This window comes from Choloepus didactylus, chromosome 4 (genome assembly GCF_015220235.1).
Source record: "Choloepus didactylus isolate mChoDid1 chromosome 4, mChoDid1.pri, whole genome shotgun sequence".
Taxonomy (NCBI): domain Eukaryota; kingdom Metazoa; phylum Chordata; class Mammalia; order Pilosa; family Megalonychidae; genus Choloepus; species Choloepus didactylus.
This window is the reverse complement of record NC_051310.1, coordinates 168,087,103-168,113,851: the sequence shown is the minus strand read 5'-3', so window position 1 is coordinate 168,113,851 and position 26,749 is coordinate 168,087,103. Positions and strand designations below refer to the sequence as shown.

The 26,749-nt window shown below is 37.7% G+C and overlaps 1 protein-coding gene across 14 annotated transcripts in view; it reads right to left on the bottom strand.

Annotated features, from left to right (window-relative positions):
* NPAS3 (neuronal PAS domain protein 3) overlaps nt 1-26,749 on the bottom strand; it is an 891,787-nt gene that overhangs the window by 452,000 nt on the left and 413,038 nt on the right. For 10 of the 14 annotated variants that reach the window (XM_037834779.1, XM_037834781.1, XM_037834782.1 and 7 more), the window contains one exon: nt 6,557-6,639. In XM_037834779.1, the coding sequence (XP_037690707.1) occupies nt 6,557-6,639 (83 nt within the window). The remainder of the gene's footprint in view (nt 1-6,556; nt 6,640-26,749) is intronic. The other 4 variants (XM_037834780.1, XM_037834783.1, XM_037834786.1 and 1 more) reach the window with 1 other exon arrangement.

The following is a 26,749-nucleotide window of genomic DNA, read 5'->3' as shown; positions in this document are numbered from 1 at the left end:
CTAAGTCTTAGCTTACTCAGTTTTAAGATGTGTATTATCATAGAGCCTATCTCACAGGTTCATAGTATGAATATCAATGATGTAAAAAGATAATTTAGCACAATACATTAAGTTAATACATGATAAACATTCAATAAATCTAAGCTAAAATCAGTTTAGACTAGGCGTTTTCTAACTGAAACATACACACACCACCACCACCACTTGGTATTTCATACGAAAGGCAAATTTCTATATATAATCAAAATACTCAATGGTAGGAAACTGATTAAATTATGATACTGATTCATACACAGGAAGGAATGGCACTTAACCATTGATAATGAAAATCTACCCTTTCTTAATATAGACATGAAGACAAGATAGAGATTTTAAAAGGATGATTGCTAAAGAGTCAACAGATTTAATTTTCCATCTTTTCCCAAGTACACACAAAATGGCCCCATGAACCTCAGGCATATAAATATACTCTCATAATATTAAAAATAAAAGTTTCCCTTGACAATACCTTCTCATTTCCCACCCTCCCTTTACCACAAACATAGAGACTATTTTGCTTTACCTTCTACCACTCTGCAGGTTTGTTATCTGCAGGGAGCACTTCACTGCAACAGTTTCACCAGTGGCCTTTTAATTGGCAAAACCCTGAGGCATCTCTTCAGTATTCACCCTACTAAAGATTTCTCTTCAACAACCTTGACATTAACACTCTTCCCTTTAGTAAAATTACATCCTGTGGTTTCTTCCTACCTCCCTGTCTACTCTTTTCCCATCTTCTTCTACTTGCCTTTTAAATGACGACATCCCCTAGGGTTGTCTTTCCTTAATCTTCTCTCTTTGCTCCATGTCTTTTCCATGGGTCTGCAACTCATTACTTGACTTCAACTACCTTTCATCAATACATTTGTGATTAGAGATTAGCCCTAGTTCCAGTCCTAGCCTTGATCTTGCTCCAGAGCACTCAGATTTCCAACTGCTTACCTTATATTCTACTTGGCTATTTAACAGAATATCCCTTTCAACTTCTCTCAGATAATGGTATCATCAGACAGTTTCCAACCAACAAAACCTGTGGTCATTAACTCCTGCCATTCCCTAGCCTTTCAACTTAAATTAATGACCATGAGCCAGCAATTCTATCTCAATTCCATACATGCCTCTCCATTCACAGAGCCTTTCTACCTTAGAGAAGATCTTCATTTTCTGTCTCCTGGACTGTTGCAACAATTTCCTAAAACGACCTTTTATATTAGGTCTTTTAGCGCTCAAAGTTTTCCTACACATTGCTTCTTTTTTATAAATTATTTTTTTTAAATTAGAGGAGTTGTAGGTTTACAGAAAAGTCATAAAAAATACAATGTTTCCATATACCACCCCCCACTGTCGACACGTTGCATTGGTGTGGTACCTTTGTTCCAATTGATGAAAGAATATTAAAACGGTACTATTAACCATAGTCCTTAGTTTACATTAGGTGCATTTTTTTCCCCTATGCCACCCTATTATTAACACCTCGTATTAGTGTCATACATTTGTTACAATTCATGAAAGAACAATCTCATGTCTGTACTATTAACCACAGTCTGTTGCCCACAACAGGGTTGCTGTGTTATTCAGTCCCATGTTTTATCTTTTAACTTTCCTTCCAGTAACCTCCATGACTCAAAACTTCCCCTTTCAACCACACTTACAAACATAATTCAGCGCTGTTAATTAAACTCACAATAATGTGCTACCATCACCACCATCCATTTCCAAACATTTCCAATCAACCTAAATAGAATTTCTGCACAAATTAAGCATCAGCTCCTCATTCTCTATCCTCATTCTATCTCCTGGTAACCTATATTCTAGACGCTAACTCTACGAGTTTGCCTATAATAATTAGTTCATATCAGTGAGATCATACATTCTTGTCCTTTTGTGTCTGGCTTACTTTACTCAACATAATGTCCTCCAGGTTCATCTACATTGTTGCCTGCATCAGGACTTCATTCCTTCTTGGAGTTGAATAGTATTCCATTGTATGTATATACCACATTTTGTTTATCCATTCATTGGTTGATGGACACTTGGTTTGCTTCCATCTTTTGGCAATTGTGAATAATGCCTCTACGAACATTGGTGTGAAAATATCCGTTCGAGTCCCTGCTTTCAGTTCTTCTAGGGGGACTTACAGTGGGACTGCCAAACCATATAGCAATTCTATACTTAGACCGCCCAACTGTCTTACACAGTGCTGCACCATTTTACATTCCCACCAGAAGTGAATGGGTGTTCCTATTTCTCCACATCCTCTCCGATACTTGATGTTTTCTGTTTTTTTTAATTGTGGTCATTCTAATAGGTGTGAAATGATATCTCATTGTGATGTTGATTTGCAGTTCCCTAATAGCCAGTGATGTTGAGCATCTTTTCATGTGGTTTTTAGCCATTTGGAGTTCCTCTTTGAAAAAATGTCTGTTCAAATGTTTTGCCCATTTTTAAATGGGGTTGTCTTTTTATTGTTGAGTTGTAGAATTTGTTTATATATTCTGGATGTTAACTCTTATTGGATATGTGGTTTCCAAATATTTTCTCCCATTGAATTTTTTTTTAATTGAGATTGTTCACATACCATACAATTATCCAAAGATCCAAAGTGTACAATCAGTTGTCCCCAGTACCATCACACAGCTGTGCATCCATCACAATTAATTTTCTTTTCAATTTTTAGAACATTTTCATTATACCAGAAAGGAAATAAAGACAAAAAAGGAAACTCAAATCATCCCATGCCCCTAACCACCCCCCCTCATTATTGATTCATAGCATTGGTGTAGCACATGTTACCATTGATGAAAGAATGTTAAAATACTACTAACGTAATATATAGTTTGCAATAGGTATATATTTTTTCCTGTATGCCCCTGTATTATTAACTTCTAGTTATAGTGTCATACATTCGTTCTAGTTCATGAGAGAGATTTCTAATATTCATACGGTTGATCATGGACATTGTTCACCACAAGATTCACTGTTTTATGCATTCCCATCTTTCAACCTCCAACTTTTCTTCTGGTGACATATGTGACTCTGAGCTTCCCCTTTCCATCACCTTCACACACCTTTCGGCACTGTTAGTTATTCTCACAATATGCTACCATCACCTCTGTCCATTTCCAAATGTTGAAGTTCACCCTAGTGGAACATTCTGCTCATAATAAGCAATGCTCCCCATTCTTTAGCTTCATTCTATATCCTGGTAACTTATATTTCATACACACTGCTTTTTGATGATAATTCTAGAAACAAACCAAACCCTTATCTTGCCACTCTCCTGAATAAAAAGCCTACCCCATGGTTCATCACTGGATACAGAAGAAAGACCAAACTTTCTGGCATGGCTCCCTGGGCCTAGCACAATACGGCTCATATGATTTCTCCATCTTCATTTCTTATGCGCTCCTCGTGCACCAAAAGTAACCATCAAAACACAAGTCCTGACAGTCCCCAACAAGACATATTACTTGCTTCCATGCTTTGAATTTAATATTCCTTTTGCCTGGAGTATTTTTCCATTTTCTTTGCCTGATGAACTCTTACTCAACTTCAACAACTTTGAGAAGCCTTCTTTGATGAGGAATGACAGATGTAGACCCTCAATCTTTTGTAGCCCCATAGTACTTGACCTGTGTGAAGCTGTCACTTTTATGAGGTCTCCTGACTTCTCGTTACCCAAATAACTATAAGCTAGACAAGGACAGAAGTCACATGTTTAGGGACAGTGAAATTTGTGTTTTTTATCAAGTACTTTATTTTTTTTTCATAAATGACTATAAACTGTGAGGTCAGAGACCATGCCTATGTTGTTGACCACACTGGTTTTTAACAAATATTTGCAAGTGAAAGAAGGGTAAGAAGAAGGAAAGGGGAGGAAAAATTCACACCAGTCCTCATGAATCAACCAAATTCAACCATGGGCCCCTCTGAAGGAAAATATGGAAACCATATTAATGTTGCAGACCCCTGAGATACTGTTGAACCTGGCACAGGTTCTATGGTCTATGAGCTCAAAGTTTCTCCTGCTAAATCATTACTACATCCCAACGCCTTCTGCTTACAATTCTTGTATTTCTTTTAGAGGAGTATATACAACTCTTCTAGTACATAGCCATTGGTCTTAGAATCAAATGATAAGATTCTCTAATAAATTTGGCAATCTCAAGATTATCTTGTCCAACCACATTTTAGTGCCTAACTTGCTTGAAAGATCTCTACCAGGCCACCTATGCTTCCCCTTAAAGCCAATGGCTTTGTACATATTCCAAATATGGACAGCCCTATTTGGAAGTTTGCTTGCATGAAGATGATGTTTTTTGTCTTTAACTTTCACTCATTTCTCTATTTGTCCAAACTCTGAAACCACATAGAATATAGCTAATACTTTTTCCATATGAGGCCTTTATACATACATATATATGTATGGGGGGGGAGCAGGAGAGCACATTAACATAGTAAGTCATGTGTTTTGTTTTGTATTTTTCAAAACTAACTTTTACACACCCTTTGGCAAATCTATAACAATATTTCTAGTTCTCTCACCATTCTGCTTATCCTACTCCAAATGACATCCAGTTGTCTGTGTTCCTCTTGAAGAATAGTTCTGAATAGCATGTGACCAACCCGGAGAAGAGAAGAGTTTAGCAGCCTCAGTCTATATTCTCTCTTTCCTCAGTGCAGCCATATCTTTAATTGTCCTTTGGGAAAGGCATTCCACTGCATTTTTACGTTGAGCTTAGGTTCAATTCAGTCTTCTAAGTTTTGTTTTGTTTTAAATCCTTGAAGCTCCTAAGTCACATCTCCACCATCCCATAGCAGTTAGACTCAAGTACAAGATTTACAGAAAATTCAGAGAATAATAATCTAGAGTTTCTCCTTGCACCATTTTTTTCATTGACTAAGTCTTATGCACTGACTGCTTCCGAATATAAACAGGAGTGTTCCTGAATCACATCAGAATTTAAAAATATGGATGCTGTGATTCAAAGAAATTTTATAAAGGATATTCTAAACAAAGTAAGTACAAGAAAGAAGGAAATAAAATTTTGAAGATCTAGAAAGAAATATGATCACTTCTGTATCTCTGAAACTTATCCTAAATTGCTGCAAAGGTAATTCAAAGTTTTATTTGCACAATAGAGCAGCATCTCCCAAGGTGTATTTCTAGAAACATCAGCTCAGTTGGATGCTAACAGATGTTAGTGGGGAAAAGAGAAATATGACATCAAACAAAGTTAAACAGGTTTTTTAGGATAAGACATTTCTAGGTCTTAAATTTACAAATGCAAATTGTGATAGCTCAGACCTGATGGAAGATCAAAAGTACCTGAGAAGTTTGCTGAAAATCAGAAATCCCTGGACTTTACCTATAGATTTTGATACTGTAGGTGTAGGTTGAGGCCCAGGAACATGTCTTCGACATGGGTGATTTTGAAAGTCCACTGAGGAACCACTAGAATTTGACCATGAACTATTTTTCTCGTGGAGAATCTGGTAACAGTTTTCTAGAGTGCACACTTTAGGGAATGATAGGCTATATTCAATACTACTTTTGGCTTTCTAGGCAATGAAAGCACCATAGGGGTCATTTCTTAACTCTGAATGGAAGGAATCTGGAGTTTACTTTTATCTTTACCCCATTTGATCTAACACAATATAACCACATTTTCAAAACATAATAAGCTGCCTAAGTATTCCAAACATGTCTGCTTCCCTAATTCCATGTTAAAGTGTATCTTACATATTTAAGAGATGGTCTAGCCATGGCAACATTTATTCTGGAATCAGGAACAACATAAAACAATTATCCATGGATGAAGGTAGATATGTCAAACTGATGGCAATATCTTAAGGATAAATGTTTTGAGTAAGCAAGATGCTAAGTTTGGGATGAATCTTCTGCAGGGTTAAATAGCTGCAGTTCCACCCTAGTTACCCAAACCTTTATTTGTCATGAAATTCATTGGAAAAATCAATTACTATTTGTCTTCTTTTACTTAAAATTGCTTTAAAATTTCATCTCAAAAAAATTAATTCGGGGAGCCAAACATTAAGATTGGAAGCACTTATGAATACAAACTCAAGCAAAGGACAACCAAAATGTGACAACACATAAAAATGCCACATTACTTTCACAATATAACTATGCTCTTCCAAAAAAACAAAATATAGCTCTAAAAGACACACACACATATATGCACTTACAAACAGAGCATACACACAATCATTCTGATAGCAGCCAGCCACTATATACTGCACATCAACTAAGTAGTGCAATTCATCTATATTATTACAGCACAAATAATACTTGCCCTCCCTTTCTCATTAATATTCTCTCAAGGGATGGCTTTCTAAAAGGAAAAAAAAAAATGAACTCATTAAGAATTTCAGAATTCTAAGCCGAAATAACAACAGTCATGTACATAGCTGAAATAAAAAATATTTTTAAAAGACTATCTAAACAAATGAATTTGTCTTGATAGAATATAAGTAAGCTTATTTTTATAAAAGGTACCTGTAAAATGTGACTTCCCAAATGTGCTTCAAATACTTCAATGGCTAGTGCACTGGGGCTTCTCCTTCGTTGTGCACCTATAACTTGAAAGAAAAAAAAAAAAAAAAAAAGGAAAGAAAGAAAAGAAAGAAAAAAGAAAAATCAAGTTGGAGCTCAGATTTCACACCTTCAGCTTCATTTCTCTCTAATTGCATTACCAGGCAGTTACTGTATCAATGAGATCTGAAAGAAATACCATCCTATGTTAATTTTGGTTCTAAATTGCCCGAGCATAAGCAGAGCCTAGGTTTAATTTTCAACTCAGAATATTAACTTCTAAAAAACTATAAAGACAAAAAACAAAAACAAAAATCCACGTTTTTTTATTTTTTGGTTTGTTTTTAATTTTTTCACCCTCATTCTAGAGCAAAAACAAACTAATGCTCAGATTCATTTTTAAAATAACATAGTAAACTGTGTTATTTAAAACTGAGGTATTGATATTTTTAGAGCACATACCCACTGCCTTTCTTCTCCAGAGAACCTGCACTTCCCATATTTGCTAGGCTAGAAATAAATCAATAGGGATTTTTTGTACTTTTTAATGCGATAACTTGAACACAATTTAAAGTATCAGCTAAGAGATTTTCATTAACCACTATTTGCGCTAGTGTTAAGTGTCTCCGTATGTCTTGATTTCATATTTACTGAATAACCACGTGTACTATTCCTGCAGGACTATGAGAAGCCCAGGCAGACCCTTGCCCAGAATGTCACCCATTATCAGTGACTGCTTCCTTAGCTGGAGAACATGAATCCCTCTGTTCTCATACTAGGTTACAGTCAGTCCTTCCTTCCCTGCATATCCCACACACTCTGACTGCAGACATCTGTCACCCAAGGAGACCCTTCAATCCTTAACAAAAGTGGGCTTAATACATGACATTTATGGGATCCAGAATTGAGGGTACTCTCATTATGATTTTTTTTTTTCCATTGGGCTCTAATTTGCTTTTAAATCTCTTCTTCTGGGTATTGTTTTTTTTTTTTTTTTTTTTTTTTTATTGTAATTGTCAAAGATCATGAAAATCTGTTTGCTTTACAGTAATTTAAACTGTAATTTTAAAAAGTCACGTATTTTCTATATTTCTAACAAGTTAACTCCCCAAGTCTTCCTGCTTTCCTTGCATTATTTATAACAAATCTCTGCTTCCTCAAACCCAGATGCTCCAAATTGAAAATAAATTTGAATGCCCCTAGTTTCTTACTTCTAAAAACACTTTCAGATAGTTGACAAGAATTCCAACAAAATGCTGCTGGGATAATTATGTTTCATTTCAGTTACTGAGTCCATCAGTTGGAGCCATATTTTAGTAAGGATTACAATATAAATGCATTTAGGATTATTACGCTGTGCAAAAGTAGAACGCTTACCCCTGCAATTGTGAGTTAGTGTCTACAATGTCTAAAAGGCACTCTGGAAACAGCATGAGTGTTTATCATTTTTACTGGTAAGAGAAAGTAAAAGGCACATTGTTCAATGGGAAAATTTACAAAATATAATGTAAGAGTGATTATCAATATTCTAGCTGGAAAGGATCTTAGATATCTCTACTCAATGTCCTCATTCATTTCAGAATCAAAGCATACTTCTAACAATCTTAAGACAGAAAAGTCAGTTTTTCTATTCTATGATTAATCTTTACTATAAGTACAGACATAGGATTTTCAAAATTTTAATATTCAGATAGACTTAAGACAGTACTACTGTGTGTGTGAGTGTGTGTTTCCGATTAATTTCCTATTCTAACATGCACATTATTCCCTTCAGAACTCCTCTGGCATTTTTGATAATGCAGCTGTCTTGCTGAATACTGTTTTCAGTTTCTAGAGTGTTAATTGCACATTATGGTAGCTTGGTGTGAATGATCTCACATGAATAAAATCTGCAGACTTTTTTTTTTTTTTTAAAGATTGCATGGGGGCTTTGGGGAGGGAGAAGGGGGAAGTTGAAAAACTTCCAAAGTGTCCACTCTGTTGTTGAGACAGTCCTTATGATACAGAAAGCTCCTTATTAATAGTTCATAATTTGGGGGCACTTCAGGACTTCCAATGATAAAGTTCAAAATAAACCATTTCACCTCACAAAAGAAAATGGACTAATTTTAGAGAACATAAAGTATTCTATAAAAAGCACTGGATAAGAGGGGGCCAGGAGAGCAACAGCTACCAATCTTTAGGGGACCCTGAAACATCATAGGAAATGAAAGAAGAGTGTTTATTTACTAAAAGGCCCAAGAGATATGATCTAGTAACAATAGATGGCAGCTCAACCACCTTCTAGAAGCATTGAGATCATTGACTTCAGTTGAGTGCTGTGAGGTTATTCAGTGATGACCTTTCTTACCCCGCCTTTTCCCCACTCAGGGCTCAGTCTCTTCACTAAATAAATTTTGTGAGTGAATAAATATTTGGCAATTTTTAAAAAAAAACGTATTAGTCAAACTGAGTCTCCACATGTCTTCATTAGGTCTTACGTCCAGGGGTGCCATCCACCTAGTTCTTCTTTGTTCTTCAAATCCTCTAGAAATCTGAGTCTGTATCCCAGTACATGGTAGTATATTACAAAGTATCTTATAAGTAGTTTCATGCTAGCTATTCTGTTAAATGGCATTTTTATGGCACTGGAACTTCTCTTGATTTATATGTTTTGCACTTATGCAGGTGATGTGGGGCTGTAATGACAGTCCCTAATTTTACAACCAACATAAATATGTTAAACAGGAGCCCATTATGTCCCTGGTAGGAGCCCAGCTCGAATGCTAGCATTATTGGTAACTAAATAGATGTTAAATATGTACATCTTATCTTGTACTTTTTATCTTACTGTATTTGCAATTTTAAGAGTTGAGACAGTAATTTGATAACTCGGGAACAATGAAAATACAGTTATTTTGCCTCTCCATGTTAATCTCATTGAGTTTAATAGTGTATCATTGATGCCTAAAGATAAACTAAAGGGATATTTCCTCAAGGTTCATCTTTCTCAGAAAAGTAATATACTGCTTACAAAGTTCTCTCAGATTTTTCTATTTTAGAGGTTGCTGATTTCTAAAACCATTTGGTAGCCAACACACAATATACACTTTAGTGCTAAATAGGTATTTATTTTATCTGCTCTACTGACATATTCCATTTATTTGTTTTTTCAATTCAAATAGACTATTTTTGAAATTTAAAGAACAAATATTAACTAAAATAACACAGGGTGTTGCTAAATAAATGGAATGTGGCATCCCTTGTCTATAAAGTTTACATCAGTAACTTACTAAGAGCAAGATGGGAGATTTAATTGCAGATGGATTAGGAAGGATTTTAAAGGTTAAAAAAAAAAAAAGATCATACCATATAATTAACTCAAAATTCTATTCAACAAACATTTGCTGAGTTCCTATTTGATATTAAAAATTGCTAGTTATTGTAATGCAACTAGTTTTATGAAAACCAGTAAAGAGTCTGAAAGAAAATTTTAACATTTTAAAACAAACCCAGCCCCAGCCTATAACTATCAACAAACACCACAACACCATCACCTCCTTTCACAAGGATTAAAAACAAAAGGAGCAACACCTAGAGTTTTAACAGATGTTAAATGGAAAAGACATTAACAAAAAAGAAGAACCATCTCCTTTTAATGGAAGATTTTAAAAAATTCAACTGAGGAATTTCTGATCTCTTTCAGAAATCCATAATGACATGATAAATCATTAGGACTGTACATTTGGCCTTTCTCTCATTAAGAAGTGGAAGTCACAAAAGGAAACCACAGTCTCAAACATAGATCTGAAAAATCAGTGTTGCCCCTCAATAATGTGAGCAAAAGCATTCTAAACTAGATTCTTCAGCATAACCTCACACTGTGGTCTTTGAGAGGTGCAGTGAAAGACAATCACTCTTTTGGGAAATACACCACACACTCCCAGTCATATTCCTAACCAATGCTCGTCACCTTTGGACTGCACAAACGTGAGCAAGGCTGAGGCTAGAGCTCAGTGTGAGCTTGACCTATTCAGCCAAAAGGTCAGCTTGCCATGGAAGAACCCTTTACAAAACACAAATAGGACAGCTCAGTGGACACAGACACATAATGAAAGGCAGAGAAGCCGTGAGCCCTACTTGTCTTGGATCCTGCATTGCCCTTTTCCTTCAAAATCCTCTCCACCCCATTTCCAGAGAAGGGAGAGCTGCCCCAGGTCCTCACCAGCACAGGTCACAATAGGAAGGTAGAGCCCAGGCAGGGAGAGACAAAGGGGCCCCTTATTTAAGGGATCACTTGAAAACATATTAAAAAGTGATGATGAGAATGAAATTGAGAGGAATGTTTCCAACGGATTATTAGGAAAAAATAGTCATTGGCAGACAGGGAAGAGCATTTCAAGGGTGTTTACTCATCTCCACCCCTTGTCCCCGGAGCGGGCAGTACCATGGGCATAGGTCACCTTAAAGTTCTACAGGTAGTAATATCAAGAATGGAATCTTCCACCTAGTAAAATGCCAAGCTTCATGCCAGGTCACCTCTCAAGCAATTACTCCGATGGCTGCCCTCTGAATCCTTCACCCAAGAGGCAGGGATATGGTCCCACACCAAGCATTGGGGAAGGGAGCACTGGACCCCCTGGGCATCATTCCCTGGGCTTTAGCAATTGGGCTAAGCAAAGTCAGCATCTGGGAAAGAATGGAGCATAGAATGCTTAATGAACCTTTCCATGGCTACCAAAGAAAAGGGATTTCCCTTGAAGAATCTCAATTAGCCTCCCTCACTGCAGGGCCAAGGAAGCCAAGGAGGGTTTTTCCCGAAGCCTGGGAGGTTTATAAGGGGGTGTGTGTGAGAGAAGGAGGGGAGGGGAGGGAAGGGGGGGGCAGTGTTTCCCTATCAGAATCAAATTTTCGATGTTTGCATTTAAGAAGGGACCAAATCTTCATACTCAAACTGGCCCTCACAGCTCTTTCTACTGCTCAAGTTCACAACTCACATTCCACCCTAAACTCCTTAGTGCTTGTGCTGACCTCAGACACCAGGGGCATTTCATGGGTGGATGGAGATGTGACACTGAAATAATTAGTGCTGGGTACCAGCTTAACCGATACAGCAACACGGTAAGTGAACCTCTTTATAAAGAACTGTATGTGAGCTTTCCATGCACTGTATCATATAAATATCTGAAAACAAATAATAGCAAAGCTTTTTCAATGCACTTTCATCAAGATTGGTTTTTTGCCATTTAAAAGACAGGATAGCTTATGCCCAGAGAGAAGAAATAAGGAAAATCATCACTAATATGAATGCCTCATTAAAAATCAGTATAAGAAAGAAAACCTTCTGTATCAGGAGTAAGTAAATTTGGGGCTTATTTTTAGATTCAGATTTAGAGAAGCTTTAAAAATAAAAAAATACATTTTTTTATAATTCATATTCCCAGAACCCATCAACACATTTTACTACCATTTAGACCAAAAGAGGTATTTAATCTAATAATTTAAATGAAACTTTAACAAGTCTTATGCTGATTCAAAATTCTTTGATGCAACACATTTAAATTTCTTCCAATTTAAGTAAGAGTTGAATACATTAGGGAAAAACATTAGGGTTGATTTGCCTGTGAAAGTATTAATACTTACTAATGAACTACTGAATTTGGGGAAAGAAACCATGTCTGCCTTTCTCAAAAAAAGCAAATTTGTATTTTTTCATCTAGTAAAGAACTAATGGGAGAACATACAAGACTCTCTAGTAGTTCAATAGATCTGTTTAGTGAAGGGGGGTTTTATCACACCCTTCTCATCTTCTTAAGAATTAAATAGTAGCCATACCATTTTTGAAAACTTTTCAATACTAAAATTGCAAAGTTCTCTAAATGTGAAATAGCACCCAGGTATTACAATCTTAAGTCTTGACAACATTCTCATGTATTTGATCAGCAACAAATTACATGGATTTCTTTTTAGTACAAAGTTTCCATTTTAAAGATTCACTTTGGCCTCCCCTTCTTCCTTTTCTATTGACAGAAATGAGAGTCTCTAGCTACCTAAGTAGATAGTTCTCCATCTGTAGCTAGGGAAAGGGAAAAAATGGCCTTTCCCCTACCATTTGGCAGTTACTATAGGAACTACTGTATGTCTCTCACAAGGGCAACATATAGGGTGATTAACATGCTTCCTGAGAGAACCCACACTTCCCCTTGACAATGAAATTGTTAAGGCAGTGGATTAAGCTGCTCTTTGGAGTGACAGCACCTGAGGGAATGATGAAGCCCTGACTTTCAATATCTCTGAGGAAAATACAGGCATGAACTGTAGCCTGGACTGAGTGTCAGGGAGCGGAGGACTTGAAGGAAATCCTCAAGAGTTTGCAAGGAGGCAGAAGGGGAGAAGGGCATGCCATCTGACTGAACTAATAAACGAGGACATGCCTTACATTCCTGATACTTCAAAAGTAATCATTTCAAATCCAAAGAGGCTTTTTTTTTTTTCCATTCCAATAGTAGCCATCAGTTAAGCATCTCAATTCTACTTCTTAAACATTTCAAAATAACAATGTATGTAAAAAGAGGGCACTTTGTAAGGACTAAAGCCCATCAGCAACTTAAAAGACATCCAGGTCTTTTCTGAATGTGTTTATTGGCTCAACAAAATTTGATGTTATAGGGATTGCTTTTGGACATAAAGCTTAAATTAAAGTTTAAATTAATGTTTTAGTTTCTTTTGCACAGTTAAGGGAATAAGAATTTCCTCTTTTTCTTTAAAAATAAATAAAAGTTCAAAAATAGACAACCGATGATTTCCATCTTTTGGATTCCCAGCAGAGATATAGATTCTGTTGGATCACAACCCCATCTCAACCTGGGGTAAGCTTTCAGAATTATACAGTTATAAAGTGACTTCAGAATGAACAATATAGAAGAACCATAGAGTGGTAGAAAGTCTTGATTTTTATCTAACATGAACTCAGCAAGAAGATATAAACTAATTTATTCTGGCTTCAGGGCTACAGCAACAAACATGTATTAAGCCTCACGACCTGGCAGGCACACTGCTGGGACTCAGGATAGATACAAAGATGACCGAGGCTTCCTCATCACACTTGAAGTCCACTGAGCAAGAATTCCTGTGTGATACAAGAGTCCAGAGGGCCACACAGAGTAGGCATCATAGACACCTGCCGACACGCAAAGCCTGAACTTGTTCCCAATGTTGTAAGGCTGCTCTGCTCTCTGAGCAGTCTTCAGGTTCTAGCTTTGAACTTTTTTGGTTGTTGTTGTTGTTTAAATAACTCTTCTTCCCACAACCACTTTCCTCCATAAATCAAATCACCTACTCTAAGCCAGGCAGGGATGCCTTGTATCTTTCATGAATTAAGTGAATACACTTAACTGAATTAAGTGTATTCTCTCATGAAGAGAATACATCCAATTTGGGATTTGAATGCATTAACTTGGGAAAGTAATTTAATACTTATTTGATTGGTAGAAATCACCTCCCCCAAAAACATGCTAAAAACTTTTTTTTTAGTTTAAATTTTTAATGGGTGTTAGATTTGGTGTTTGTCATCAGAGGGGGAAAAAAGGATACCTTCATTTTGCGAACTGTCTTAAAAGCCCATCAGATTAGGGCCACTGTCCTGCTGTCATCCCTTCTGACCTCAGTAGCACACAAACTGTAAGCATCATGATTCTGCTCTGGTAAAAAGGGGATGGAGATTGTCACTGAGTGAGTGCAGGGTCAGTCAGCACCCGCTGGTGAAAGGAAGACATCCACATCTCTTCTCTTGACTTTTTTTTTTTTTTTTCAGTCTGATTCCAAAGTTCATGTTACGACGTTTATAACATCTGCTACACATACTAAGGGGTAAATCAGGCACAACCTTATTACTTCCAGTCTAATGCTCCATCCATCCACTGGGCTTTCCTAGGCCACTCATATGACAAAGAAATATAAAATGTTGGATCTGCAGGAAGCAGTTTGTGATTTTGTGGGAGAAAGAAAGTACTGTCTCTTGTGCTCTTTTCTCTCTTCTGTTCATCCATTCATATACTCAGTCTTTCTCTCTCTTTCTCTCTGGCTTTTGGGGCAAGTCAATGCTTGGCAGTGTGCTCAGTGACTTTCTTTCTGCCAAAAGAACAGTCAACATAAATAGTTCTGTGAAGCAGCAGGGTATTGGCCCAAAGGATACAATACTCTGTTTATAATGGTACCTGCTATTTAAGAGTCACTCTGATCAATTTCCAAAACTCAATAATCTCAGGCTGTGTTATTACATTTATTCACCCAAAATTTAGTGAGCACTTATAATATGAAAGATATTAACCCCATTGACCTAGATGCTGGAGATGTAATACAGGCTCCCATTTCCATTTCCAGATGCTTTGTATTTCAGCAGAAGAAAAGCTAACAGCATCCATGTAAAATACGTGTTGAGCCTCTATTCTGCGAGGGTTACTGTGCCAGAGAATATAAAAATGATAAGGTACACTACTGACCCTCTAGTTGATCAAAGTCTCAAGGGGAGAATGTCAGCTGAGCAAATGAATAAAATGCAATAAATATGTAACCATCAACTCAGTATGTGGGTGGAGATAAGTAGAGTCAGGAAAGACTTCAGAATAGGGATAGGCTGGAATTTGGGTGGGTGGGTGGGGTTGGGGTCCACTGCTCAGATGTGAAGGCAAGGGCAAGTATACATTAACATAGCCACTTGTGGAAGGTTCTGGGCTCATCAACTTGCCACATTCCCACTTGCTTTTCCTTAGGTAGCAACATCAATGGATTGTCACACTCCCACGGACACTTGCTGGGCTGGATCCTCCCATTACCACACTTAGGGCTCACACTCCAGCTTAAAAGACACGTTTATACCCAGCAAGATCAACGTCATTCTGTGCTGTCTGCAAACCCTCACTTCACAATTCTACCCCTCTACTACCTATAGCTCTACTTAAACACCACTCATTGCATAAAGTCTCTGAAGAGCACATTCAGATTACAACAGCCGGCTGGACATATGTGAGACAACTAACTCCCAGTCGGACTGTCACTTCAGCTCAGAGTTCTGAAGGGGCCTACCACGACTCAGGCCCCTTTCAGTATGGACAACTGGTTTGTTCCCAGGAAGCTGTCTGCACTCTGTGCTTGCAAGGAGACTCACTGGGAAGCCTCACCTTACCAGAAGACAGTTCTACCCAGAAAAAAGATTTGGGTTTTGGAGTTCAAGCAGACTAAGTTTTAAATCCTCTGTTTATCTCTAATTAGATGGGTGGTGTTGGACAAATGAGGTTCTGTGGACTTCAATTTCTCCTTCTGTAAAAAGGGGTCATGCCTCAGAGAGCCATTGTGAGGGCACGTGATATCCCCAACCTGTTTAGCTTTCCTCATACAATTGATTTGTATGTTGTCTGTCTCCCCCAACAGCGTGTTGCCATCACAAGCCAGTGGTATTATTTTGTGCATTACTGAAACCCTGACAGTTAGAATAGGGTCCAGAACACAGAAGGTGCCCCATAAATATTTGTGAATGAATGAACCCTCTAGAGTATGGGACGTGCTAAGTACATATCAGTTCTCTCCTCTTTGTTATGAAAAGCAGAGGCTGGGCCATGGATGACTATTCTAAATGAACTACTTTTATCACATTTTTCACAGTAATATTAGGACTTTTCCTCCTGTGTGTTATTCCCAGTTTCCACCATTCCTATGGTTTGCGATCAAACCTACAGTGTCACCACAAACCCTGCAAGCCAGACTGTAATCAGGGCCTCAAACCAGTTGCAAACATTTCACACATACTTGGGCAAAGAGCCAGCAATTCACTGAGTGTCAACAACTGCCCACTGAATTTTCTTCTGAAGGATTCACTCATACCCTATTTCAGTAGTAATTGGCCTTCATTTTAAGATGCTGAATGCCTCAGACATAATTGATTAGGTAAACGTACGCAGCCACCACCACTGGAAAACAAAATTGCCTCTTGCAACCCCATGTCTTCCCTCTGATATCCTATCAACAAAAGTCCACACATCATCATTGGGAACTGAGGGGAAGCCAGGTCTTGCTTGTGTTGACAGATCAGTCTGCATCCTCCACCCAGCATCACTATTGCTGCCTTCCTCTTGGGGACAAGCAAAGCCTATGATTTCAGAAAAGTTACAAACCAAATAAGAAATATGAGCACTACTTAGGGTGTACAAATTAGTAAACCGGTTGACAAGAGTGTCAGACCTAGAATTACAAACACACACGAGCATATACTTCAGCACTCATCACTACCATTACCACCATAAAACATATTAAAGGAGACAAACCTTACCCTGAGGACCTATTATTTTGATTCAAGGCTGAGCTCAAACCTTTCTCTGAGTTCCTAACTTGCTTCTTTCTTTGAATAACAGAGCTCTTCAAACAAACCCTCTTCCTAAGAAAATATTCAAACACAAAACTTTGCATATACAATTACAGAAATTCCAGAGAGTTCTGAAACACATCCATTGACCCCAGTTCAAGAACTCTGGCTTCAGACATGAGCCAAGCATCTACATATACCCTGTACTAGCCCAGCACTTAGTGGGACTGGACGAATGGTTCACTGAATAACTGAATACTCGAATGAATGAATGTAAGGCGACTCAGTCGAAAAGATACACAACTAAAGCCAGCACTTGTATTCTGTGTGGAGACTGCAAGACTGAAAGAAACAGCCAGTTAGTTGGTTTATTCACAAAAATTGCCTTGTGAAATTATACATTGCTCCTCCCCTTCTAAGTGCAGACAGAGGGAGGAAAGGAAAAAGAGATAATTAAGGTTTGCAAATGAGGTGGGTACAACTGTGCAATCAATCAACATTTTCGGAAAAAGAATCTGCATCACTTGCCAAAAAACTGAACTGAATAATTGAACCGGGATTCTGATGAGAACGGACTTTGCCACTAGCCATTGTTTCTATTTGTCTTCCAGCTGTCTTGCTTCTCCTTTCCTGGGAGCCACCAGTCTCTTCAATTTTGTGGTGTTCAGGCACGGGAATTTATTTATTTATTCATGCATGGTCATATACACAGTCGGTGTTCATTCTTTTAATGTCCCTTTACTAAGTGTTTACTCACTACCAGGTATTATGTTAGCTGCAAAGGATACAATTCAATCATTCATCTAAATATTTATTGAGGGTCTCTTAAGTGCCCTCTGCAAGAGATAGGCAATAGAACAGCGAAAAAGCAGACAGACCAATCTGCCTGCAAGGAGTTAACATTCTAGTGGGTGATCTGGACAATAACAACAGTACCAATAATAACACACGCACACACACAAACATTTTAGTAATAAGCATTATGTCCAAAAAATAAAGGGGAAAGAGAAAAGAAAAGAGAAAGACAGTGACAGGAAGTTCTGCTTTAGACAGGAAGATCAGGGAAGGTCTCTCGAGGATATAATATCTGACATGAATAAAGTGAAGGAGTGATGTGATATTCAGGTGGAGGGAGGGGAAGCGTAAAGGCTCTCAAATGGTGCTGCAAAATTACCCACCAAGGGTTTAGGTAAAGCTGAGAAATAGGTAGCACACCATTAAAAATTAAAAAAAACAAAAAACAAAAACACAACAAAATTCAATATTTTACCATAACCCAAATCTATAAAAGTGATAGTCCATGCTATAATGGCCCAGCCTACCCCAACAGAGATCTCAGCTTCAGAACGTTCTTCTAGATAATGGTTAAACCACATAATTATCTACAATCCCTGTTCAGCAGTGTGATTCTATAGGGAAAACTGCTCAAACACATCTAAAATCTAGCTATCCTTGTCTCCTGAAGCCTCCATTCTTTACCCTCACTGTTAATAAGTCTCCATTCTGCTGGTACTGCAGCCTCATTACTTCAAAGCCATCTCACCCAGTCTTGTTTCTCTCAAGTGCATGGAGAAATCAAACATTCTTTCCAAAACCCTGGTCTCCACTGCTAGAGTGATTTTCCTACCAATTTTACGAAAAAAAGAAACACATGAACAAGAATTTCCATATACATAGGTTTCCAAAGAAGTCTATATGCTATAGAAAGTTTAAGACCACACTTTGGGATGATTTTATTTTAGGCCTCCCCTCACCTTTTGCTACCAGTGTTGCCCATTGCTTCACTCATCAACACGGATGTTCTCTCGTGCTATGGTCTTCCCCCAGTCTTTCTGTCCCTGCATTACTTGCCATGACACCAGCTTTTAAAATGTCATAGATAGAGGAGTTACCTAGAATTATTTTTGTAGTCCCTACTACTCTTGGATCACAAAATCAATAAGCACTTCTTTCTGGCAGCCAAGATCTGTCTAGGCAAGTTTTGCAGGAGATTATTATTAACATAAGCAGGTGTAAACTAAAAGAATATTAAGTAATCAAAGAAACCCAAAATGCCTTCAATTTGTTAGGGAAAAAAAAAACAATTGAAAAGGCAAAAAAGACTATCATATTCCTCCTGTATTATTTGATAAATTTTGATTGATCCAATATAAAGAAAGAAGCCAGGAAGGAAGCTGTGTGTGGAAGAGAATAAGGTCTGTTTTTTCAAGAACTATTTTTTCGTAGGAACTACTGTCTCATTATCAGTGAAGTTGAATTTTCCTGGTGGCAAAAAGACAACTTCTGTTATTTCAAAGGTATTTTTTTCAAATCTCAAACCAGTATTAATAAGTGAATACTTAATGCTCCCCAAACTTGCTCCCCTTTGCTCTGCTCTTTTCTCCAAGACAAGCTCACTTTGGGGTTTTCAGTATCTGATAGAGACTATGCGGTCACTTTTTTCCCCTAGGCCAACTTCATTTCTATTTTTCATCTCATTTTTAACTCAGAATTAAACCCATGGTTAACAAGGAGTAAGATCTATTGTAAGAAGTTTATTCACTTCCTTTAATGACTTCATTCCCTAGGGAGGACTTCTTCCTAAGTTAGTATCTCAACAAACACCTCACTCTGTCCTCTGCAATGCCCTTCAAAGGATCTTGTGGTTATTCATCTTAGTCTGCAGATATTTAGGAGTAGTTTACAAGATAGGAAGGCAGCTGTAGTTTGGTATAAAGAACATAATTCTTGGAGTCAGAAACCTTTACTTCTAGTTCAGCTCTGCCATTTATAGCTGGTGAATCCAGGTAAGACATTTGTCATCCAAAACTTAGTTTCCCATCTGTAGAGTGTCCAGATGGTTGAGGCATAGGTTAAATGCCAAAGTTTGTGACAGTTTCCTAGCACACACCTAGCAAATAGTAAGGAATAAATAAATGTTCTTTGAATCTGGATTTTAAAAACATCTCTCTGCAGCAAAATAAAAACAGGTGCTAATAAAATGCATTTGATGATAAGGATTAAAGAAAGACAACAAGGTGATACGATACAAGTAGGACATTGCTGTCACTTCCTTGTATGTGACCATGGATCAAAGAGAACATCTTAGAGAAATATGGAAACTAGAAAGATAAATATACTTAGCTTTAAAGTACTGTTTAAGGATTAAATGATATAATGTACATAAAGTGTTTAGAACTGTGCCTGATACACAGAAAGTGTTCACTATTAGTTCTCTTCCTCTTCCTCAAAGAAATGTATTCTAGGAATCATTTGTAAGTGGAACAAAAAAAAAAACCTACAGATTTAGAATAAATCATGCCTTATTCATAAATAGGGGTAATACAGAGTTATTACAGATAGAATATTTCAGCATATAGGAGATCTTTAAGACTCTAGTTGAACTTTGATTCTGTCTTTCATGAGAGTAAATGAAGGTCAGTGTGGTGTGGTTGCATTGGTTGGGTACACATGTATGCACGTGTGCAAATATATGATGTGCAATGTATATATACACATAAAAACTGGCACAAATTCTCAATTTCTGAAAATTATGCACATGGTAAGTGCTGGGAAGCTGATTGAATTATGACTGCCTATTGTAAGGACACATTTGTTCAAGTACTGCCTAATACAAAAGTGGTAGCAGCATAAAGGTTAGTTTTTTTTTTGTTTTGTTTTGTTTTTTTGGCCAGGAGGGATAAACAGGAGAGGGGAAAAAAAACCCACAAAACTAATAGTCCCACAACATCCTGCTCCCTTTATTCCTCAGTCCTGATTGGTTGTGTCGTGTTTGTTGTAAGACCCATTTGGATAGCAGATTTGGTACTACAAGGCTGCTGTGTATTTGATTATTGACTAGTGAGTATTTCCCAGGGGTATAACGGACTGCTGACTGACCCTGAGTAATAACATGCGGCAATCTTCCCTGTTTACACATGTAAGAGCTAAAAATAAAAGAAAACCGATTTTGAAATTTTTAAAATTACATTTTGACTAGAGGCTTTTAACAAAGCCTCAATATATATCCATCAAACAGTGAGCTTGGCAAGCTTGTATAGAGTCTATTAAAGGGGGAAAAAGGTTCATGAATTTCAAGCTTGGAGGGTTCTAATTACCTCATGCTCAAACTTTAACTACAAAACTCAGATAAATTGCTGCACTAAAACCATAGAAGATCCTCCACCTGATTTGTGCCAGTGTATCTAAAGCTCAGTGAGGCTGATCCCAGAGAGGTTTTGCAAATCAGTCCTAAGGGAAGCTATTCTGGACCTGCCTCTAATGAGTATGTATGGATTACTTGGATGTTTTGGTAAAGCTATCCGGTAAATTAGCCAATCTGAAATTTTATTAGCCGCAAAGCATTACAGCAACCATATAGCCCAAGAAGACTGGGGGGAAATTAAAGTCGTTTTAAGCATCTGTTAGCCAGGTACCAGAATCTGTGTTAGACTCTGGCTGGCAGTTGTAACATTAAACTAATTGGTTAATATTTACAGCTGTCCTTTCCATGTTTTTTGTTCTTAGAGGTGTGACCCCTTCTTGAACCAATTTATATATACTCAAAGGGGAATCATATTTATTCTAATTCCATGTATGTTTTGAATTTGAAAGCAGAAAAAAAAAAGTGTCTGTATGTAAGCCATGGTACAAGCCTGCTAAAGCCAAGCTTATGTACTGATAGCCTAAAAGTTGGAAGCTAACCTAATGTGGGAGGTGGGGGAGAATGTGGAAAACTAACCTCACTCTCAATATTCAAAACACTCCTATTTTATCAACGATGCACTGAGGAGAAATGTGCTTTTCCTTCTGCCCGACCTAAGAGTCTCCATGGCTGTGTATCTAGTTACAAACTTTTATACATGTGAAATATTTTAAGAAGTCCTTTAGAAATGGCCCGAGGTAATTTCAAACTTAACAGACCCTGTCCCACCAGAGCTCATTACAGTGAATTTTATAACAAAGTACCCTCTACTTAATTTTCAGAGCCTAGCCAAGCGTACTAGAAATGCAGCTGCATTAAGTGCAATTAATGGTACAATAAAAGCAGTGGAGGGCTGTTTAACACCCAACAACCAGCAGTAAACACTGGCTCCATGCTCTCTAACAGTCAGTGATGTGTCAAAGTACCTCGAGTGTGAGATTTTCTACTAAGGGGGAAACTTCTTTCTCCAGCTGGAGGAAAATTTTCTCTCCTCCAACAATTCCACCCAAATTTGGTATAAAAGGATATAAAGTTATTCCCTTCAGTTATACACTAGTATCCCCACTCCCTTTGAGCAGGAGTCCAATACAGAAATCTCTTATTCCCATCAATGAGGATAAAGGATAAATTCACTTTCACCAAAAAATGAGCATAATATTAAATGACTCAATGCATGAAATGATTTAGTTTCATAACAAGCAAAGTTTACTGACAAATGACAGAAAAAGGGGAGTAGCATTCCCTTGCTATTGTATCCAACCAGAGTAGTAGGCTTCTTCTTTACCAAAAAAAAAAAAAAAAAAAAAGGAGGGGATGGGCAAGAACAATTATAAAGATGTTTGCAAACCGGAGGCTTTAACTATGAAAAATCAAGCACTCAGAATTTGAAAAAGTGAGACAGACAAGCAAAAACCACATTGGCTGAAACAATCATGATTATTAGAGATTACTTAATTTGTTAAAAACAATATGTAGTCAACCAAGGATGGAAAGATATCTATTCACCTTCCATAAGTAATTAAAATGATTCTATCATGAAAAGCATTTGATGCTAGTGTGGCCTAGCCTGGATTCAGGGCCCAGGCTCTCTACTCCCAATCCTGGATAAACTTATTTTTCTAACAATACAAACAAGCTAGGGAGTACATCAAAGTTATATTTTTAACTATATCCATCCCTATTAACACATTAAAGTACAGACAGTTCTTTCTAATACTTCAGAAAACGTTAACTAAATAAAGAAAAAGCCATAGATCATCTCCAAATCTCATTACTAAAAACATGCTTCTAAGCTCCCTCCACAACAAAATTCTCCAAAGAGCTTTGGCACAAGTTTTGCTCTCTTCAGTTTCCAATGGCCCCTCTTCAGTGGAACTGCCAATACGTAATGAGAGAGGAACACTGAGTGCCTGGGAAGGCAGAATTTAAGCTCAGGCTGGAAGTTAAGGAAGTGAACTACAACCTGATTCCAAATAGGCCTTCAGTGACACCAAACTGAATACTTCACCCTCCAAAAAAATAATAATCCTGAATATTTCCTCCCCAAACAGAAAACATGCAATCTCCCTAAAGACAAATAAACTGAGATAGCTAATGTTTTTTGTGTAACTGAAGAGATGGTCATGGAGGGAAACTTCAGACCTTGGCATAGCCCATTGGGCACTAGGAATGACTGGAAATACTGGTGCTACTATCTGAGAGGACAAATTATTTCTGGTGGTAAAATTCGGCAGCAATTTATAGAGAGAGCCTTAAAAAAAACAGACACAGCTAGATACACTTTCAAAAAATAATTCTGTTCTAGACAATTCGCTGTTTCTGAATGAACCAAAAGATGGCAAAAAAGAAATCACTTGTACTACTGCTTTCATAATGAGGGGTTCCATCACAAGCCCTCTGTCCAGACGGTTTCCTAAATCAAGCAATTATTATTATGAAAAATAGCAATAATAGTCTTCTCCATCTACATATAGAGAATGTCCATGTGCAGATAATTCTCAACTTACAAATGACCTACACTTATAAGTGCCCCATCATACCCTCATCACTGCTGGTGCTAGAGAGTTCCCATGGGAGGAAAAGTGGGGGAAGAAGCTGTACAATGAGAAGTGTGAAAGTTCTAGAATCAGGCAAAACCCTGGCTTTGCTATTTACCAGCTACGAGATTTGAGGCAAGTTAATCTTGCTGAGCCTTTGTTTCCTCCTCTCTTAAAATGCTTGCTTATGGGGTTGTTATGAGGATGAAAGTAGAAAAATTGCAGGCCATGCCCTGCATACTCATCATGTCTTGATTTCCAATTTTCTCTGTCTCCATAGCGAAAGACGTCTTGAGAAACAGGGACCTCCCTGGGCCAGGCTCCCCGTGATGAGATCTTCTTTTGGGTGAGACTACCATAGCCCTCAGCTCAGTTCATACAACCCATCATCCCTGTCTCATCCAGGCAGCCTCCCCTCAATGAACCACTGGAAGGCATCTTCCTCAGCTCCGAGCTCCTATATCATATTCCATACTGCTCTTTTGAAACTCATTTTATAATCTGTTTACAGTTTGTTTGTTGTGTGCTCACATTTAAATTTTGTGATGTGTTCATTCTTACTTATTACCCATAGTGCCAATAAATATTTTTCAGCGGTCCACTTAAAATATTTAAGAAATTCTGCAGCAGTATCTGAAATAACACAAAACACTGTTTAGAAATTTTGTCTAATTTAACAAACACACCTGCTCAGAAAGTGAATTTTCTGAGTAGGTGAAAAGACTATTAATAATTCACGCAGAAGCGTGAATTGATCCTACCAGTTTGCTTTTCCCTTAATCCCTAGAGGAACTGAGTTGCATTAAGAGAATTGGAGTTTTGATAGTGTGGAAAGATTGAGCATTTTGAGTATGAAACTCTTTTGGGGTAAGAAGGTTATCCTACTTCCTTTTCCTCCAAATGGATGGTGGATGTAGTACAACTTTAAGACATCTAGATATCTGTGGGCCTGACGAAATATTTCTAGCAAGTGAAAGGAGGCATCAGAAATATTTATGTAAGGTATACTGAACAATGCTGACCTGTTTAAAAATGTTGCCCAATACCATGCCAAAACTCAGGACCTGCCTCAGGACTATAAAGCATCCTGCTCCCAGGATCTGCAGGGTGTGACAGAGTGGTCAGTTTGATCACTTGGTTCCATTATGGGTGTAGAGGCTTGGAGGGTTCACTTAAGATAATCTCCATTTACACTATTTTTTTTCTCCTGTGAAGGGATGCCCTTGCTTTATAAACTAAAAAATTGAAAAGTTGTGTTGGTAAGTCTTTCTACTAGATCCTAATGTCCTTGAGGGCAAAGACTACAATTTAAATGATCCTAACCCTAAATCAACATTTCTATGTATAGCACAGTCTTTCCATAAATATATGTGGCAATGATAATGATTAAATTCCAGGAATGAAATGAGATTCCAAGAAGCAGTATCATTCAATGTACTTTTATTTAAGCACTTAGCTGAGAAGTAAAAAATAAGGGAGGAAAATTTATGGTCTCAGCAGAGGTAGCCTATCTCTTAAACTGCACATTCATCCTTAGGCTGGTTATACCAGCTCATGAGCTCCAGGGCAGAGTAATAAAAGCTCTATTCCATATCCTTCTACCTGGCTAACCCAAGTTCTGTGAACACAGAAGGAAGTTAAATTCAAGAATATCAATCCACTTCCTTTATGAGCTACAAGTGCACTCTAAAGTAAAAGATATATATAAGGATCTCTTGACCTGGTATACCTTTTAGCTGTAAGTGGAATCAACTTTATTTTCCTGTCATTTACAATTTTCACAAAAGACTCCTGACTTCTTTATGGCATAATAAAGTTTTGTCTAGGATTACAATAAAAGCTTTCATAATATCCACGACTTGAACACTCTGGATTTTTAGAAAATTACATTTGAAAACCAGAACAAATGGCAGTACGATGTTTTTGCCCTTGAAACCAGATTTTCAACCTTTTGCCTCAGTCATTTTGTTTGTACTTTTTACAGCAAATTTCATAAAATAAAAAGTAAGTTTAAAGGCTAAGTTTTGCAGGGGCTCAACTAAAGTGTACATTTATTTTGGTTTGATTTATTTTACCTTTAGAGCCAATTAGCTATTCTCATATTCCTTTTGGGAAAATACAAATATTCTGAAACACACTCCCCTGCCACATACCTCCCCACTGACGTTTCACTTAACTATTTGGTTATGTGGGAAGGAAAGGAGAGCAGGGGGCACTTCAGAGCCTTCACGTGATTCCTCCCTGTTCTTTTCACTGACCCTTGCCCTTCCCTCTTTCTTGGCACCTTCCCTTTCTACCTGCACATCAAGGAGGAGTGGGAGGCCTGGTGTCCTGGTTTGAAGCCGTTAGGTACTCCAGAAAAGGCCATGTTCTTTTAATCCATCCCTGTAGGTGTAGACCTATTGTGGGTGGGACCTTTTAGTTAGGTTCTTTCAACTGAGATGTGACCCACCCCATTCAAGGTGGGCCTTAATCCTTTACCTCCAGCAAAGGACAAAGTTTATAAGGATAAAAAGATGGAAAACACCCAGAGGGAGCTCAGAGAGAAACACCCACAGAAGCGCAGAGAAGAGGTCACTGGAACCAGAAGCTGAAAGCAATGAGACCAGGGAGTGAAGGATCAGCAGACACTGGCCATGTGCCTTCCCATGTGACAGAGGAACCCCAGATGACATCAGCCTTTCTTCAGAGAAGGTATCCTCCTACTGATGCCTTAATTTGGACATTTTCATGGCCTAAGAACGGTAAATTGTAACTTAATAAATCCCCATTGTCAAAGCCAATCCATTTTTGGTATATTGCATTTCAGCAGCTTTAGCAAACTGAAATACGTGGTGACATCTGACTCAGTGGCATCACCCACAAACAACCCCAAACCTGTGCTTCCTCTCCCACTCATTTCAGTCTAGCGGTATTGTGTAATGGCATCGACTGTGAAGGGGACTGGCCTTACAGCAAGCCCAAAGAAGCAGGAGGGAATCGCTTACTGACTGATGAAAAGCCTCTGATGAAATTAAATGCAACTAAATACAATTAAAATTATTTTAATTATAAAGGGAGATATAAACATACAATTACTTTATAATTTGTTTCAAATGTTA